The sequence below is a fragment of the Hypanus sabinus genome, chromosome 13 (assembly GCF_030144855.1).
Source record: "Hypanus sabinus isolate sHypSab1 chromosome 13, sHypSab1.hap1, whole genome shotgun sequence".
NCBI classification, from domain to species: domain Eukaryota; kingdom Metazoa; phylum Chordata; class Chondrichthyes; order Myliobatiformes; family Dasyatidae; genus Hypanus; species Hypanus sabinus.
This window is the reverse complement of record NC_082718.1, coordinates 14,796,909-14,812,136: the sequence shown is the minus strand read 5'-3', so window position 1 is coordinate 14,812,136 and position 15,228 is coordinate 14,796,909. Positions and strand designations below refer to the sequence as shown.

General features: G+C 44.2%; 2 protein-coding genes across 3 annotated transcripts in view; one reads left to right on the top strand and one right to left on the bottom strand.

Annotated features, from left to right (window-relative positions):
- Positions 1–2,413: 2,413 nt before the first annotated feature.
- drd4-rs (dopamine receptor D4 related sequence) lies at positions 2,414–8,993 on the top strand. The gene is made up of 4 exons (XM_059988477.1): positions 2,414–2,650; positions 5,113–5,225; positions 7,744–8,336; positions 8,678–8,993. Exons 1-4 carry the CDS (start codon positions 2,414–2,416, stop codon positions 8,878–8,880), a joined length of 1,146 nt encoding a protein of 381 aa, XP_059844460.1. The 3' UTR covers positions 8,881–8,993.
- Positions 8,994–12,358: 3,365 nt separating this feature from the next.
- The window catches only part of kcp (kielin cysteine rich BMP regulator), a 131,497-nt gene continuing 128,627 nt past the window's right edge, over positions 12,359–15,228 (bottom strand). For both annotated transcript variants that reach the window (XM_059987118.1, XM_059987119.1), the window contains one exon: positions 12,359–13,648. In XM_059987118.1, the coding sequence (XP_059843101.1) occupies positions 13,431–13,648 (218 nt within the window). In that variant the 3' untranslated portion in view covers positions 12,359–13,430. The remainder of the gene's footprint in view (positions 13,649–15,228) is intronic.

Here is a 15,228-nt window from a genome sequence, read left to right as displayed (position 1 = left end):
GTTTGGAAGTAGGTACAGAGGAGATGTCAGGGGCAAGTTTTTTATGCAGAGAATGGTGAGTGCGTGGAATGGGCTGCTGGCAACGGTGGTGGAGCTGGATACAATAGTGTCTTTTAAGAGACTCGTGGACAGGTACATGGAGCTTAGAAGAATAGAAGAATAGGGTGATGTGTAACCCTAGGTAATTTCTAAAATAAGTGCATGTTTGGTACAGCATTGTGGGCTGAAGGGCCTGTATTGTGCAGTAGGTTTTCTATGTTTCTCTAATTAAATGATCCCCATCCCACTGTCGTCATACCTCAATTCTTCCTCTATCATTTACTGACCTCTTACTAATATTCTAGAAGGGGTACACTCATCAAAAATCTTCACTTAACTTCAGAGCTTACCCATGAAAGGCCCGATGATACAGTGCAGTTAACACAAGAGGAAATGAAGGTTCAAAGGCATAACTTAATGTCAAAGTAATGTATACAACATGCATCCCGAAATGTTTTTCCTTCACAAACACCCACGAAAACAGAGGAGTGCCCCAAAGAATGAACAACAGTTAAATGTTAGAACCCCAAGGTCCCCACCAGCTCCCCCTCCCGTGTTTAAGCAGCAGCAAGCCACAATCCCCCTCCCCTCACCAGCAAAGAAAAGCATCGGCACTGCCACCGAACACTCAGGCGTGAGCAAAACAATAGCAAAGACACAGACTTGCCGTTACCACAAAGACTTCACATTTCACCCGGTATTCGATGTACTGTAGGTTCTCTCTCTCCCTAATAAGGGAGGAGCAGGTGTCTGCATTTTCCCAGTGAGTGGGGGAGGCATAACAACCAACTTGCTGGTTTATGATGTTATAAGTCTGCCACGTCGCTTTTATCGAGCTCTGTGCCCAAAAAACTGGGCACACAGCCTCAGATATCCTGACTCCCCTGATGACACACGGATCTCCTGCCGTGACACCGACCCTCGATATGCCCGACTCCAGAGCCCCGAGATCTTTGGGTTCTGAATTCGAGCCCGACTCTCAGGTCGAACCCTTGGCGTGCTGAACAACGGCCAGTTATGGAACCCCGAGAGCGGGTCCCATTCCTGCAAAGAACTGTAGTCAGCGTGTAACTTCAGGTCAGGGTCTTCAAAAGAACCTGAAAGGGAAAAATAGAGATATTAAAGATGGAAATAGAGCTGTTTCTGAAGATGCACGAAAGGAGATGCCGTTAAGTGCTATTAACCCTCCTGAGCTCCCCTTTAACAAGAAGTTCCTTTTAACAGCAGGCAGACAGACTGTTAACATTGGAACCAGCTCTTCACTACAGCTGAGAAAGAATACATCTGTGAGGGTGAACAAGCTGGGAGATAGCAGGGAGGATGAGAAAGCAAAAATTGAGAAGGTGGATAACTTCTCAGCTGAAGAGTAAGAATAATTAATAATACTGCAATGTTTGATGTAACCTATTTGCACATTTCTCAATCACTTTAAAATCATATTTTGCTTGGAGGGGAGAATTGCACAGAAGCAGTCCCTTCAGAGTTTTGAAAGAGGGCTACATGGGAAGACAGGTCTGTTGGTGGCATTCTGTTGAAGATGGTGGAAATTATGGAGGATAAGTCTTTTCATGTACCAGTTAGTGGATTGGTAGGTGAGATGAGGGAAAAGATTATGCTTAGTTTGGGAGGGAGGAGAAGGGGCAAGAGAAAAGGCACAGGTGATCAAAAAGAAGCAGAAGAAATCCCTGTTGGCTATTGCAGAGGGCAAGTCATGGTTCGGGAACAGGAATGCATCAGAAACAATAGGTTGGAGGGTGTCATTATCAGAGAAAATACAACGGAGTTGGGAGAATGTGGGAAGATATGTTGACAAGATGGCTATGGCAATCTTGGACAACAAACGATCTGCTACAGGAATTCAGTGGCTTCAGCTGCATCCGTGGGAGGACAGATATTGTCGCCATTTCGGGTAGGCAGCACGGTGTGTAGCAGTTAGTGTTAATGCTTTACAGTGCCAACGATCTGGGTTCAAATCCTGCCACTGTCTGTAAGGAGACTGTATGTTCTCCCTGTGACTGCGTGGGCTTCTTTCCTGGGCTCTAGGTTCCTCCCACAGTCTAATGACATACTGGTTAGTAGGTTAATTGGTCATTGTAAATTGTCCCGTGATTAGGCTAGGGTTAAACAGGTGGGTGGTGTGGCTCACTGGGTCGGAAAGGCCTGTTCTGCGCTGGTTCTCAAAATAAATAAATAAAACTCTGCATCAAGAGTGGATATTGGTTGGTAACGCATACTCTGAGACAGAAATAGGGAAGTCAAGAAAGGGAAGAGCCAAGCAGCTATAGTTATGAGAACATGTACTACAACAACATGACTTGACCCATGTTCTTCTTTTCAGATGGTCCTGAAGTGTTGAGGATTTGGCCACTTCACCATGTTCAATGGGATAACGAACAAAACAGAGGAGAATGCCAGCTCTCCCTATAATTATCTGGCCCTCCTGTTTGGTGTCCTGCTTATTGTGGCCATCATGCTGGGTAATATTCTGGTGTGCATCAGTGTGCTGCTTGAAAGATCTCTGAAGACCGCGACCAATTACTTCATTGTCAGCCTGGCTGCAGCAGATCTACTTCTTGCAGTTCTTGTTCTGCCGCTCTACGTGTACACTGAGGTAGAGCATTCATACACTCACTGTCCAATTGGTCAGTCGGGCAGACCCTTAGATTCTCCTTCAATGACCTACCCTCTGTCACAGGTCAAAGGGGAATGTTTGCTGATGACTGCACAGTGCTTGGCTCCACTTGCAACCCCTCAGATTGTGAAATAGTTGGAATACATACAGAATTGGACAGATAAGTGTAAACTGACATTCAGGCACCCATGACAATGCTCCTGTGTTGGCTACATTAGTATCATGACTGGGAGGAGGTCAGGTCAATCATAGAGTGATGAAAGTGCCAGCCCTCAGTATACATGTGTTCTCTCAAATGACTGACAAGACATAGATTACTGCTTCTCATAACACGAGTGATGCACCATCAATAACTCACACTGAGACGTAAGGCGAGATATCGGCTTTTATTGACTGGAAGAAGGAACCAGGAGTGAGTGTCTACCATACAATGTCCTGGAGACTGAGGCCGAGCGTCAGGCCTCAGATCTCCTTTATACAGGGGCCTGTGGGAGGAGCCACAGGAGCAGTCGGCAGGGGGCGTGTCCAGACAGGCACATAGTTCACCACAACGAGCAAGTCTGCAGATGCTGAAGATCCAAAGCAACACACGCACAAAATGCTGGAGCAACTCAGCTGCTCAGGCACTGTGGTGAACTACCTGTGCCTGTCGGGACACGCCCCCTGCCGACTGCTCCTGTGGCTCCTCCCACAGGCCCCTGTATAAAGGAGATCTGAGGCCTGACGCTCGGCCTCAGTCTCCAGGACATTGTATGATAGACACTCACTCCTGGTTCCTTCTTCCAGTCAATAAAAGCCGATATCTCGCCTTATGTCTCAGTGTGAGTTATTGATGGTGCATCAGGCACATTCTATGAAACTGAATAAACACTCAATGTTTTGGGCCGAGGCCCTTTTTCAAGTGTCCTGAAGGAGGTTCTCGGCCTGAAATGTCAACTGTTTAATCATTTCTATAGACAACTACTGCCTCTCCAGTAAATATCTTCCTTTGTGATAGGTTGTCAAATACAGAAGCCAGATTACATATAGAGCAAAGTTCCCTCCATAATTCCTTAGATTCCAAAGGCAGGTACTTGATGTAGGATACAGTCCGTATCTAACCTAACAACGATTTAAATATCAAACGACTAATCTAAAGAGGAATTTTCAAGTCTATGTATCGTCCTTTTGACAAACAAATCCCTTTCACTTTTCATAGTCCAGCATCTTTTCCATTTTCTATTTTAATTCAACGTCAGCCCCTCTTCTCCAACTTCTTGAATTTTCCAGCTTACTGTAACACTATAAACCACCTTCTTTCCTTTTCTCCTTGCTACACCCATACTTCCTCTCCACTTCTGTTTCCTACCATTTCTTTCCTGTAATTCCTGTCTCCAGAAACTGGATATTTTCCTCTCTTTTTGGTCCTATTGATCTACTTCTGTCCTTTCTTCAGTCAGCCATGGTCACAAGTTAAAGGTCTTGTACAAAAGATATTCCATTTTGACTGCAAGGCATGCTGGTTTTTAAAGAATATCTAAATGGAAGATATCTATAATGGTATCTAGCAGTCCCGTGTCTTCATATGTAAACCCACTGAGAAGACATCAACTTGCTTGATCTATTAAGATTAAACACAGATCTGCATAGACTGGAGAAAGTTCAGCAGTTGAATTTTCCATATGCCTTCATTTGTATTTTTTAACGTATTTGTATTTATTTTATTTCTTACACCCAATGGAGTAAAAATCTTTATGTTGCATCTCCATCACAATGTACAAGCAATAAAGAAGGGACGTGTGGAAGGATATTGTCCAAACACTAAGATGGTATACATAATAGTTTTATATACATGTATGTACAGTCAGATATGCAATCAGATCAATGTGTATGGATCAATCTGATGGCCTGGTGAAAGGAGCTGTCCTGTAGCCTGTTGGCCCTGCCCTTAATGCCGTTTGACTGCTTGCCAAATGGTAGCAGCTGAAACAGTTTATGGTTGGGGTGGCTGGAGTCCCTGATGAACCTCCAGGCCATTTTTATTCACACCAGCTACTGTAAATTTCCTGGATAGAAGAAAGTTCACATCCACAGAGATCCACAGAGAGTGCACCACTCTCTGCAGTGCCCTGCGATTGAGGGTAGGACAGTTCCCATACCAGGCGATGAGACAGCCGGTCAGGATGTTCTCGATGGTGCCCTTGTAGGAAGTCTTGAGGATTTGGTGATTCATGCCAAACTTCTTCAGTCATCTGAGGTGAAAGAGGCACTGTTGTGCTTTTTTGACCACACAGCCAGTATGTACAGACCACCTGAGATCCTCAGTGATGTGTATACCGAGGTACTTGAAACTACTCACCCTCTCAGCAACAGTCATTTGTTATCCACATTGTTCATTACTTGTCTGCACAGCTCCGCAGTGTTGGTGCTGCCTCTAACTCAACGCTTCTGTTTTTCTCCAGTTTCATGGGGGGATTTGGACTCTGAATATGTTCCTGTGTGATGCGTTAATGACGATGGATGTGATGCTTTGCACGGCTTCCATTCTCAACCTATGTGCTATTAGTGTAGACAGGTCAGTATCAATGTTCACACACTCTGATGGAAGTGACCACAGACCAGGGGCTCACAGACCCCTCGGTAAATGGCAGGGGTCCATGGCATAAAAAAAGGTTGGAGCTACAGACCCACCTCCACATATCTGCAGACTGGAGTGACAGCAGAACCCTTCCACTGTGTAGAGAATTTAACCATAATTCTGGTACAGCTGCATTTCATTAAAATTAAAATCAGATGGTGAAAAAGTTGTAACTATCAAGCTATGTACATAAGGTTGAAAATTAAGATTCAAAAAGGCATTAATAAGGTAACAGTCAAAGCCGATTTTAGACAAGGATGAATTATAGACAAAAAACAGGAGGAAAACTGATAAAAATAGAACAATCATTGCATCCTAGCTCTCCATTTAAAGAGAAAACTTTCCTAGAGAGAGGGACAACAGAGAAGCAGCAGAGGTAGGAAAGCATGTTACATAGAAAATGAAGATGGGTTGTGTCATGGGCCAGCATTGACCCATTGGGCAGAATGGCCTCCCTGTATCATTAGAAGCACTAGTTTGTGCAGATGGAAGAGTAAAAAACTAAGGGAAATGAAGGCGGTGGCAGCATCTTATCATCCCACTAGACCAGGGCTTCCCAAACTTTTTATACCATGGATTAATACCATTAAGTCTGTGGACCCCAGGTTGGGAAGCTCTCCATTAGCAGAAGCTGATTTGACAAATTACTGAGAAATACAAAGAGGGGGATTGGAGCGGAATGTGAAAGAGATGGGGCGGGTTGAGAGAGGGTTTGGTAGGTGGTGTGTTGGAAGGTGATGGGGGAAGATTGATCAGGCACGGGGATGGGGGGTGGGGGGAGAGTCAAAGAGGAGAAAGAAGGGTGGGAGAATTTTCTCCAGAACTGTGGGTGGTGCTAGAGATCTGGAAATTGCCTAGATGTGACACCCTTGATTGAAAAAGTGTGCCAGTTTAACAAGAGATGTTAGAAATGGTAATTACGGACAGCATTAAGTAGCATTTGGAGACATGAATGAATTTAAAAAAACCAGCATAGATCATTGAAAGGAAGATCGTGATCTGAGGTTTTTGATATAGCATTAATGAGGATGAATGGAAGACAGTAAATTTTAAGAAAATACTTGGTAACGTATCGCATAAAAGGGGATCTGGCAAAGCTAAGGTTTATGAAATGTTCAGTGTTGATGTCAACTTGGATAAAATTTACCTCAAGAACAAAGAACAACCAGTCTTGGTTAATGGTTGTCTTTTTAAACTGGGGAATGATGAGGTGAGGTGAGGGCCTCTGTCGGTCAGAGTTGACCATGGATATTGTGTCCTAGCTGTCTAAATACGCCAGCCTGGGCGGTAGGATATAGAGAGCAAGCTGTTGCCCATGTAGCAAGCGCTCCTCTCCATGCATATGATGAACCCAAAGGAATGCCAGAGACTGATACAGTTTGGTACCAATAGCAATGCAGGAGTTGCCAGTCAACATTGAACTCAATGTAGGACTGCCCTAGGGAATCCAGCTCCAGATCTCCCCCTCTTTCTTCCTTCCCTATGAGTGGGTTTAGCTGAAAGGCAGCGGAGGTTTGAGAGTTTTCCTTCTCCTAGATGAGCTGCCAACCACAGCTGATGAGCCCCATCTGCTCAAAGTGACTGGTTGTAGGGAGCCAGTAACCCACCTTTGCCCCTTCTCCTGTCAGTAGAAATGGTTCTGCTGGGCTTAGTAGCCAAGTCACACTCCACTGGGATTATTTAATAGGTAGTGCAAGCTGGGGGGCGAGAGACTGTAAGGATATGTATGAGTGTATGTTATTTACTTGCAGATTGATTCTGATGGGAGAACAAAAATGAGAGTAGGTTACCAAGAAACAAAATCATGCAGATTCATAGTGTATATACATTAGTTGGTGACCTTCCACTCGACAGCACATTGGACCTGGAGGCCGCTGAGAGGAGAGAGAGGGAGGGGGAGGGAGCTTTAAAAAGAGGAACATTAGCTAAAATTGTGCGAGTCCCCTTTAAAATGAAATGGAAAAAATAAAGACAAGAATATATTTTGTTCTTCTAATATTCAAGTTAATCAATCCTGAACAAGGCTTCCAGCCTTCAGTTTCTTCTCACTTGGGAAAATGGAAACAGTCCCCAACCTCCCAGTCTTCCTCCACCTTATATATTGGATGAGTTTGTGATTCAGTGTGATATTATCTCGGAACGCAGGAAAACTAACTGCATTAGTTTAATGATATGTGTGTCCTAATACTAGGAGGAGTACGCTCGTCAATCCTGGGAACAATGGGTCGTAGTTTCCTGCTCCAGTAACCCTACTGAGTTCCACCTAACTGAGTAGGCAGGGATCCTGAAATAAAAGCAATTAAAAACTTGCAGTGCAAAACTTAGTAACAGTGATCCCAAAATCACTGGATTAGTTTCGAGGAAGAGGTATGGACGAACCGCCGAAGTAGTTGACACTGTGAAATCCAATGCTTGGTGGCTTTCCACAGCGGCCTCTGCTCTCTCCCCTGTACAGGTACATCGCCGTGATCGTGCCCCTGAAATACAACAGAAACCAGTTCAGCAGTCGGCAACTCGTCCTCATCGCGGCCACCTGGCTCCTGTCCCTCGGCGTGGCTTCTCCTGTCATCTTTGGACTCAACAACGTCCCAGACCGAGACGTGACGGACTGCAAGCTGGAGGACGGGACCTTCGTCGTGTACTCCTCCGTCTGCTCCTTCTTCATCCCGTGCCCGGCCATGCTGCTCCTCTACTATGGGGTGTTCCGGGGACTGCGGCGCTGGGGCGAAAGCCGCAAAACGCCGCTGAAGTCCGAGGCTCGGGACCGGACGCTCTCCTTTAGGCTCACGGTCACCACGTCCAAGGGAGATGCTCGCAAGAACCTGACACTCAAAGCGATCTCCGCCGGCGCCGCCACCAAGAACGCCCAGGACAGCGAGTTGGTGACCTCGCCGCTCGACAGCATGTCGGACCTGGAGGCAGCCGAGGCAGGAAAGGGGGCGAGCATGAAAGAGAATGGATTCGTGGGCAGGTCGGGGGCCACGTCCAGGAGACGGAGGGTCAGCAGGCGGGAGAGGAAGGCGATGAGAGTCCTGCCGGTTGTAGTGGGTGGGTGTTCGCCCAGAGCGGGCCATCACCAGAGGGCAAGGCGGACAGACATAGCGGAAGGAGAGTGGGGTTGGAGGGATTAAGGGGTAAAGGCAGGGATGCTTGGGGTTGTGGAATGGTGCCGGGGAATGGGTGGGGATGCAAGGATATGGAAGAGGGACCATAAAATGGAAGGTGCTGGCCGGAGGGCGTGCATGTGAGATGCAGTTGGGGGATAGGCGGGAAGAGGTGTGTGTGGTGGTGGGAGAGCGCAGGGCCAGTAAGTGTACAGGAGGATAGGGGAAAGGTTTGAGGTGTATTTTAAATAATTTTCTTTAACCCATTCATGTTACTTCCCTCAGGGGTGTTTCTGGCCTGCTGGACTCCTTTCTTCGTGGTTCATGTACTGAAAGTGCTGTGCAAGGCCTGCACCATAGGCTCCATGCTCATCAGTGTCGTCACATGGCTGGGTTACGTGAACAGTGCTGTCAATCCCATTATCTACACTGTCTTTAATACCGAATTCAGGAAGGTGTTCCAGAAGCTACTACGCTGTCAAACATGAGAGGGCCTCGCCCAGAGATGGACATTGCAGTTGTGGGTATTGCTCAGAAGGAGGGACTTCAGGCTGCTCCCGCTGCCTAGGTGTGTTTTCTTTCCCCGACCCGTCAATGAGGTGGCAAGACCGAACTCATCCCTCAAATCCACTCATTCCACGACTCAGCTCTGCACTTTCCAACTGAATTCCTTCAACATTTGAGTTTATTTTTTTGAGATGATCATTATCTAAAGTGAAGATTATAGCTGGAGGGTTTAATGCCGCTGAGGGAGAGCAGGCCCAGAACATGCAAGGCCTTGAAATGTGCAGGCTTCCAGCTGTTCCAACACAAGGAAATTATCCTGGGGAAGAGGAGACTTCAGCTGGGTGGGGGTGGGGGGCTGTAACCATCACACTGAATAACTGACAGGAACTTTCAACAACCTGTGGAGCACAGAGGTAGCAAAGCACGGCAGAAAAGGTGACTTACACTGGTATTAAGATTCACAGGTAGAAGAGGCTGTTTAGAAAGGCTAGATAGCAAATTCTTCCCTTGGCACAGAATGATATATGAGAAAGGAGGAACAGAAATGATCAGAACTGAGAGAGTTGGCAGTGGATATGGAGTGATGATTAAATTCCATTACGCCATTAACAAGCAACAAAGTTAGAGGGTCATAATTGGTGGATAGGTCAGGGACAGGGTCATGGGGCGAGGGTCGTTGCTGGGAGTGAGTTGGGGACGGGATCATGGGGTAAGGGTCATCACTGGGAACGAGTCAGGTACCAGAGTCATGGGTTGAGGGTCATAATTGGGGGCGAGTCAGCGACAGGGTCACAGTTTGAGGGTTGTCACTGAAGGTGAGTCAGTGACAGGGTTATGGGGTGAGGGTCATCACTGTGAGTGAGTCAGGGCCAGGGTTATGGGGTTGTGATAATCTATTGGGAGAACAAAGAGAAATTTAGGAAGGAGATACAAATAAGGGAGTGACCAGAATACAAAGGAGAAATATGTAAAGGTTTGAAAAATGGAAGCCGATACTGGGCAGGGAAGTGGATTTCAAATTGATACATCAGTGGTGGATATACATAGAGATGGAGACATTCTTCAATGCCCAGATTCCTTCACAGTCTCTAGTTTGCTAGTTTTTGCAAGTTTGAAATATCACCTTCTATGCTGGAAAACAATGACGACAGATTAATTTCAAATATGCAGCTGGGCTAGGATTCCTGTGCTTGAGGAGCAGAGGGTGAGACAATCTACCAGTAATCCAGAAGCACTGGAATGATAATCCAGAGACTGGGACTAGTACCGGAGTGAATAGAAAGTGAAATTCTACTCTGGCAATTTGGGAATTTCAGCTTGGATCAGGAATTTAAAGAAACAATTGATTCAGGTAAAACTCATTGGCATGTTATGAATGCCAACTGGTTAATCAATGCCCATTAGGGAAGAAAACACCACCCTTGTCTAGTCTGTGGGTAGGGAATTCTGCCCTGCACTATCACCTGTAGAGTGACTCAGAAGGCCACTCTGTCAGAGTATTTCACAGCCATCACAGAAGGGTAATTGTTAGCAAGTTTGCCAGTGACACTGTCTGAGAATGAAGCTAAGCCTCACAGGATATTAAATCAAAGTGCCAAAGAAGACCATTGGTAACCACTAGCTTGAGTCTGATAATCTTGTGGCACTGAGCAATGCTGGGGAATGACTCTTTGCAGGGCCTGTGGGGACTGAGGAAGAGAAAGCATCGGTCTGCACTGTGGTAGAGATAGAGCAGTGTTTGGGAGAGGTTGGGACACAAGGGATAGGTACATTTACAGACGTTGGTCTGGCAGGAGGTGACCGGAATGAGGAGTCGGGCTTCAGGAGAGGAAACCTCAGGTACTGGGAGTGTGAGGGTCTTGTGGTCAGGAGAACTTTGATCCATAATAACTAGAATTTAATTTAGTATTACAGGTTCAAGTTTACTCACTTTCCACAGTATACCACACTCAGTTGAGGTCGCAAAGAAAATTGGCTGAAAGTTTGATTCACTTATAGGAATAATGCCCATCAGCTTTGAAAAAGAATTTTTAACTTAATTAAGACCTTTGAATATAAAGGTTAGAATAACATAACTTCCATTCATAGAAGGTCATTGTGTATCGTCCTGTGTTGGTGGGCAAGGTTGTGGACATTGTCAGCTCTGAAAGCAGACAGGTAAGACTAGCAGAGCCTACAAGCTCTGCACACGACGGCAGGAATGTCATGATCAGACACATCCTCTTGCCACAACCTGCCCTCCTGTTTGTAAATGCCCGAGGGAGACAAGAAAACAAAGGAAAAACTCTTGGACAATAAGGAAAATTATTTTGGAATTTCTACTCCATCTCTGCTCTACTCAGCCAAAAAACATTCTAGCTCACACAGTGTACACATAATCAACTACTTTCTATATGATGCAAACTTTGCTCCATTCAGAAAACAATCTAGCTTTTGGCTGAGAACCATCTGTCAGTTAGCGACAGTGCACCAGTGAGCAATATGTTTCAGACATTCAGTTCTGTTTGGGGAAATGACAAACCACACAATAACCAACTTTTCTTCATCTTAAATGTCATTTCTGGCCCTGGTCCAGCAGGGGTTCACCAGCTGTTGATTATTTTAGACTTCTTGTCAAGTTAACCATATCTAAAGCAAATATTTTGAGCCTAGTTACTGAGTTTTTTTTAACCAGATTGGATCTTTTTTTTAGGAACATTATCTAGCCAGTTGAACATCTGAACTGAGCTCTTTACTCCAGGAAGTTTGACCAGAAACCTGTACTGTATTAAAATAGTATCTTCTGACTTGCATCGAATGTTTTTATTAATTTAACTCAATACAAAAATTGCTTTTTGCTAAAGTCAAGCTTACTAATTGATCTCAATCTTACGTGGTGAAGCTTTTGCATCACTTAGTAGAAATTGGGAACAGAATGAGAGAGGCAGTAAATCTCAGCAATAGAAGAATAAATTTCTGCTAGTGTTGGGTGATAATGGGATTACCGAATTCCAAAACAGAGAGTCTGTTCCCAGCTTTATCATGGCATAGATTTACCAGGTGAACAGAGAAACAATTCAGGGATGTTCTTACACTTGGACTGAACACACATCCTCCCTATCTAGCACTTCCTGCACCACCCTGTGGCAGGTTTGCAAGCTCCATGTTAGCCTGCTCAGCCTCCACTTAACACACAAAACCATAGAGGGAAGTAAGTCATCCTCGATATCAAAGCACTCCCTAAGATAGATCGAAATACTCCAATTCCCATGGTCACTTTTCACCAGAAGAGTGAGCCTTATGAAAGGTATGATTCTGAGAATGTATTCTTGTTTGAGTTAGCTGAAGGAGAGGTAACTTTTGTGCTGTTTCAAGATTTTTCTTTTGTAATTCTGAATTCCTGCACAAAATGGAATCGCCTAATGACAGGCACAGAAGTTAATACACAATTTGGGCAAACCAGATAACAAAAAAGTGGTTTTATTGCAGTGTACACTAGGCAGTAACAGTCATCGGTGATAAAATATGAACAAAGATTAAATAAATTCTGCTTCTTAAAATCTTAACTCCTGATCCCTGGAGAGGCTTATGTCAAGATTTTGGAAAAAGAATGTAGCGTTCACATGAAGGAGAGCGATTGACATTAGTAATGGACAGATTCAGTGGATTATCTGCTCAGTCAAGTGCTAACTTGGTGAAAGACTAACTGATACCATTCGTGGTATTCAAGTCGCGTCGACAAAATCTAAGAACATAAACTAGGCTGACAGTCCAAGTACAGAACTGCATGAGGAGCTGTCCCTTAGACGAGAAACAGTGGAGTGGCACAGACCCAACAATTTTCAGTTTGGAAATTCTTCAACAGTTCTAAAGCCTGTAGAGTTTTGCCAATACCATGAAGGCTAGAATAGATCTCCTTTCTTCTACAAGAGAAAGGGAAGGGGATTGCAGAACCAACAAGAAACTGAGCAAAAATATAGAGAGACTGAGGGATTAATTCAGAATCAGAACAAGATCATAAGGCAAAGATATTCGTTTGGATTTCAGATAGGGAACTTTGCTCTGAATGTTCTCTATGTACTCTGCATAGATTGAATATAAACACGATCAAATTCAATTAATCAAAGAATCAATAATCTCTTTTCACAGCATCTAACCGGATATTGTACCCATCTTAACTATAAAATTGAAAATATAATTTACATAATAGAGAACAGAATTATACTCAGAAACATTGATTTAAAGACAAATGGAAAAGAAAACACTCCAGATAGCAGATAAACATACACTAGCTGAACAGAGAGAGGGATGAGACTTCATTATTCAATTCTTTTAAGAGTTCTGCACTCCGTGCTTGTACCTGGTCCTGCTGTCTGAGTGCAAGGGCCAATATTCGAAGTTATTAGTTAGTCCTCTTACTTCAATGTCAGTTGAGTTTCTTCCTCTTCACCTATACTCTGTAAATCACTGGCAGCAAGTGCATTGAAAGTGCTTGTTGTTTCTGTGTGTGTGTGTGGGTGTGTGGGTACTTCTCTGTCTCTGAGAGCAGGAATCACAAATTTCCATAGATGATTTTGGGACAGGTGTCTGGTGATATACAATGCGATTCATGCTCCACCAGACCAGCTGGACACTGACATCCTGGGACACATGGCTTGAAGCAGTGGGCATCAATCACCCCCAGAGGAACATCCTTGTTAAAACACGTCTTTGGGCATGGCGGGCCACACTCGTCAAACACATAGCCACGATCAGATGGGCAACCGACCGCTGCAGGGAGAGACCACAGAAGAGTTAGCAAGCTAATTACTTTTATAACCTTGCAATACAATGTGTTCCTCTCGATAGGGCTAATACTGCCCGATTATTATGTTGCACCCAGCTGCTTCAGTACTTCTCATTCTATTTCCACCTCTGTAATATCGTCCAAAGGAGGGCTACCGTAAATAATCTGCTACTGAAACACACAACCATGCCATTGTTTTCTCTGCTCCCCATTCCACTGCACTTATGGCTTGCTTTCCTCAAACAGCTTCCTTTGAAATGCTACTGCCTGTATCCAAACTTGCTTCAGCCATCACACCAGTATGTGCTGACCTGCCCTGGTTCCATAGTGAACTGAAGATCTCACTATTAAAGTTCTTATCTTCCCATTCAAATGGCTCTATACTCTTGCCCTTTCTTCAGCCCAACAAGCACTATATGTGTGCTCCTCTGTTGCTGGTCTTGAATTTAATTGCTCCAATGTTGTCAACTATGCCTTCAGCTTCCAAGGCACCAATCATCATCATCATCATCTTCTTCTTCTTCTTCTTCTTCTTCTTCTGGCAGTTTAGATGCATCTTGGCGTATTACTGCATTCTGCAGGATGTACAATTCATTACAGAATTTCAAGAAACTCAATTCTCAAATATAAACTAGTCACGCGTCGAAACAAAATAATAAACTTTTCAATCAGATGGTGGTTCTCTTGGTGGCCAAACAAAGATTTAATAGAAAAACGAAATATATTTAAGTCCGACAGGCTCTTGAACAATATTCTTCTTTCAATTTTATATCGATTACAACTCAGCAAAACATGCTGAACTGTCTTTGGACTACCACAGTCACATAATCCAGTTGGATGTTTTCCTATTATCTTTAAGTAATAGTTTAGCCCAAAATGTCCCAACTTAAGAATTCTTAATTTCACCATATCTCTATGGTTTAAAGAGTAACAGTCTGAGACCTTTTTAACTGGAGGGTGACTAGAAAAGAAATGCCTTCCCTTTAATTCATTTTTGCAATCCTCTTGCCATTTCTTCTCTATGCCTTTTATTAATCCTACTTCTCAATTGTGCTCTGTCTAGGGGTATTCTAATTCCTACTTACCCGCTCTGTAAGGAAGACTTTGCAATGCCATCCACAATTTCATTTCCCTCCACCCCAGCATGCCCAGGTATCCATGTAAATCTGACTTCACAACCCATCTTCCCTACTCTAAACAAAACTAAGAGAATCTCAACAACTATTTCAGGACGAGCTTTTGATTTATTTCCTTGCTAACCCTGATGATAATGATGATAACCCTGCATGGTCGAGAGTCTTCTATCCACCATAAGGCCCAGAGGATTGCTAATAATTCTGTTGCAAAGACAGAAACACCATCTGAAACCCAGTGACCAATCTCAACTCCAAGTTGAGATGCGTACATCCCAAATCCTGCCTTACTGCTGTCTGGGTCCACTGAGCCATCAAAAAATCTTCAGATAAGATCCCCATTTATTATTTAAATATTCATTTACGATCAATGCTGTTGAAATTGCCCTGCTTCCTCGAAGCTGAAAAAGGAGGAATAGATCTACTTCTGG

Coding starts and splice junctions, on each gene's coding strand:
- drd4-rs (XM_059988477.1), top strand. CDS start 2,414: ATGTTCAATGGGATAACGAACAAAACAGAGGAGAATGCCAGCTCTCCC. Junction 2,651..5,112: donor CGCTCTACGTGTACACTGAG/GTAGAGCATTCA, acceptor GTTTTTCTCCAG/TTTCATGGGGGGATTTGGAC. Junction 5,226..7,743: donor TGTGCTATTAGTGTAGACAG/GTCAGTATCAAT, acceptor TCCCCTGTACAG/GTACATCGCCGTGATCGTGC.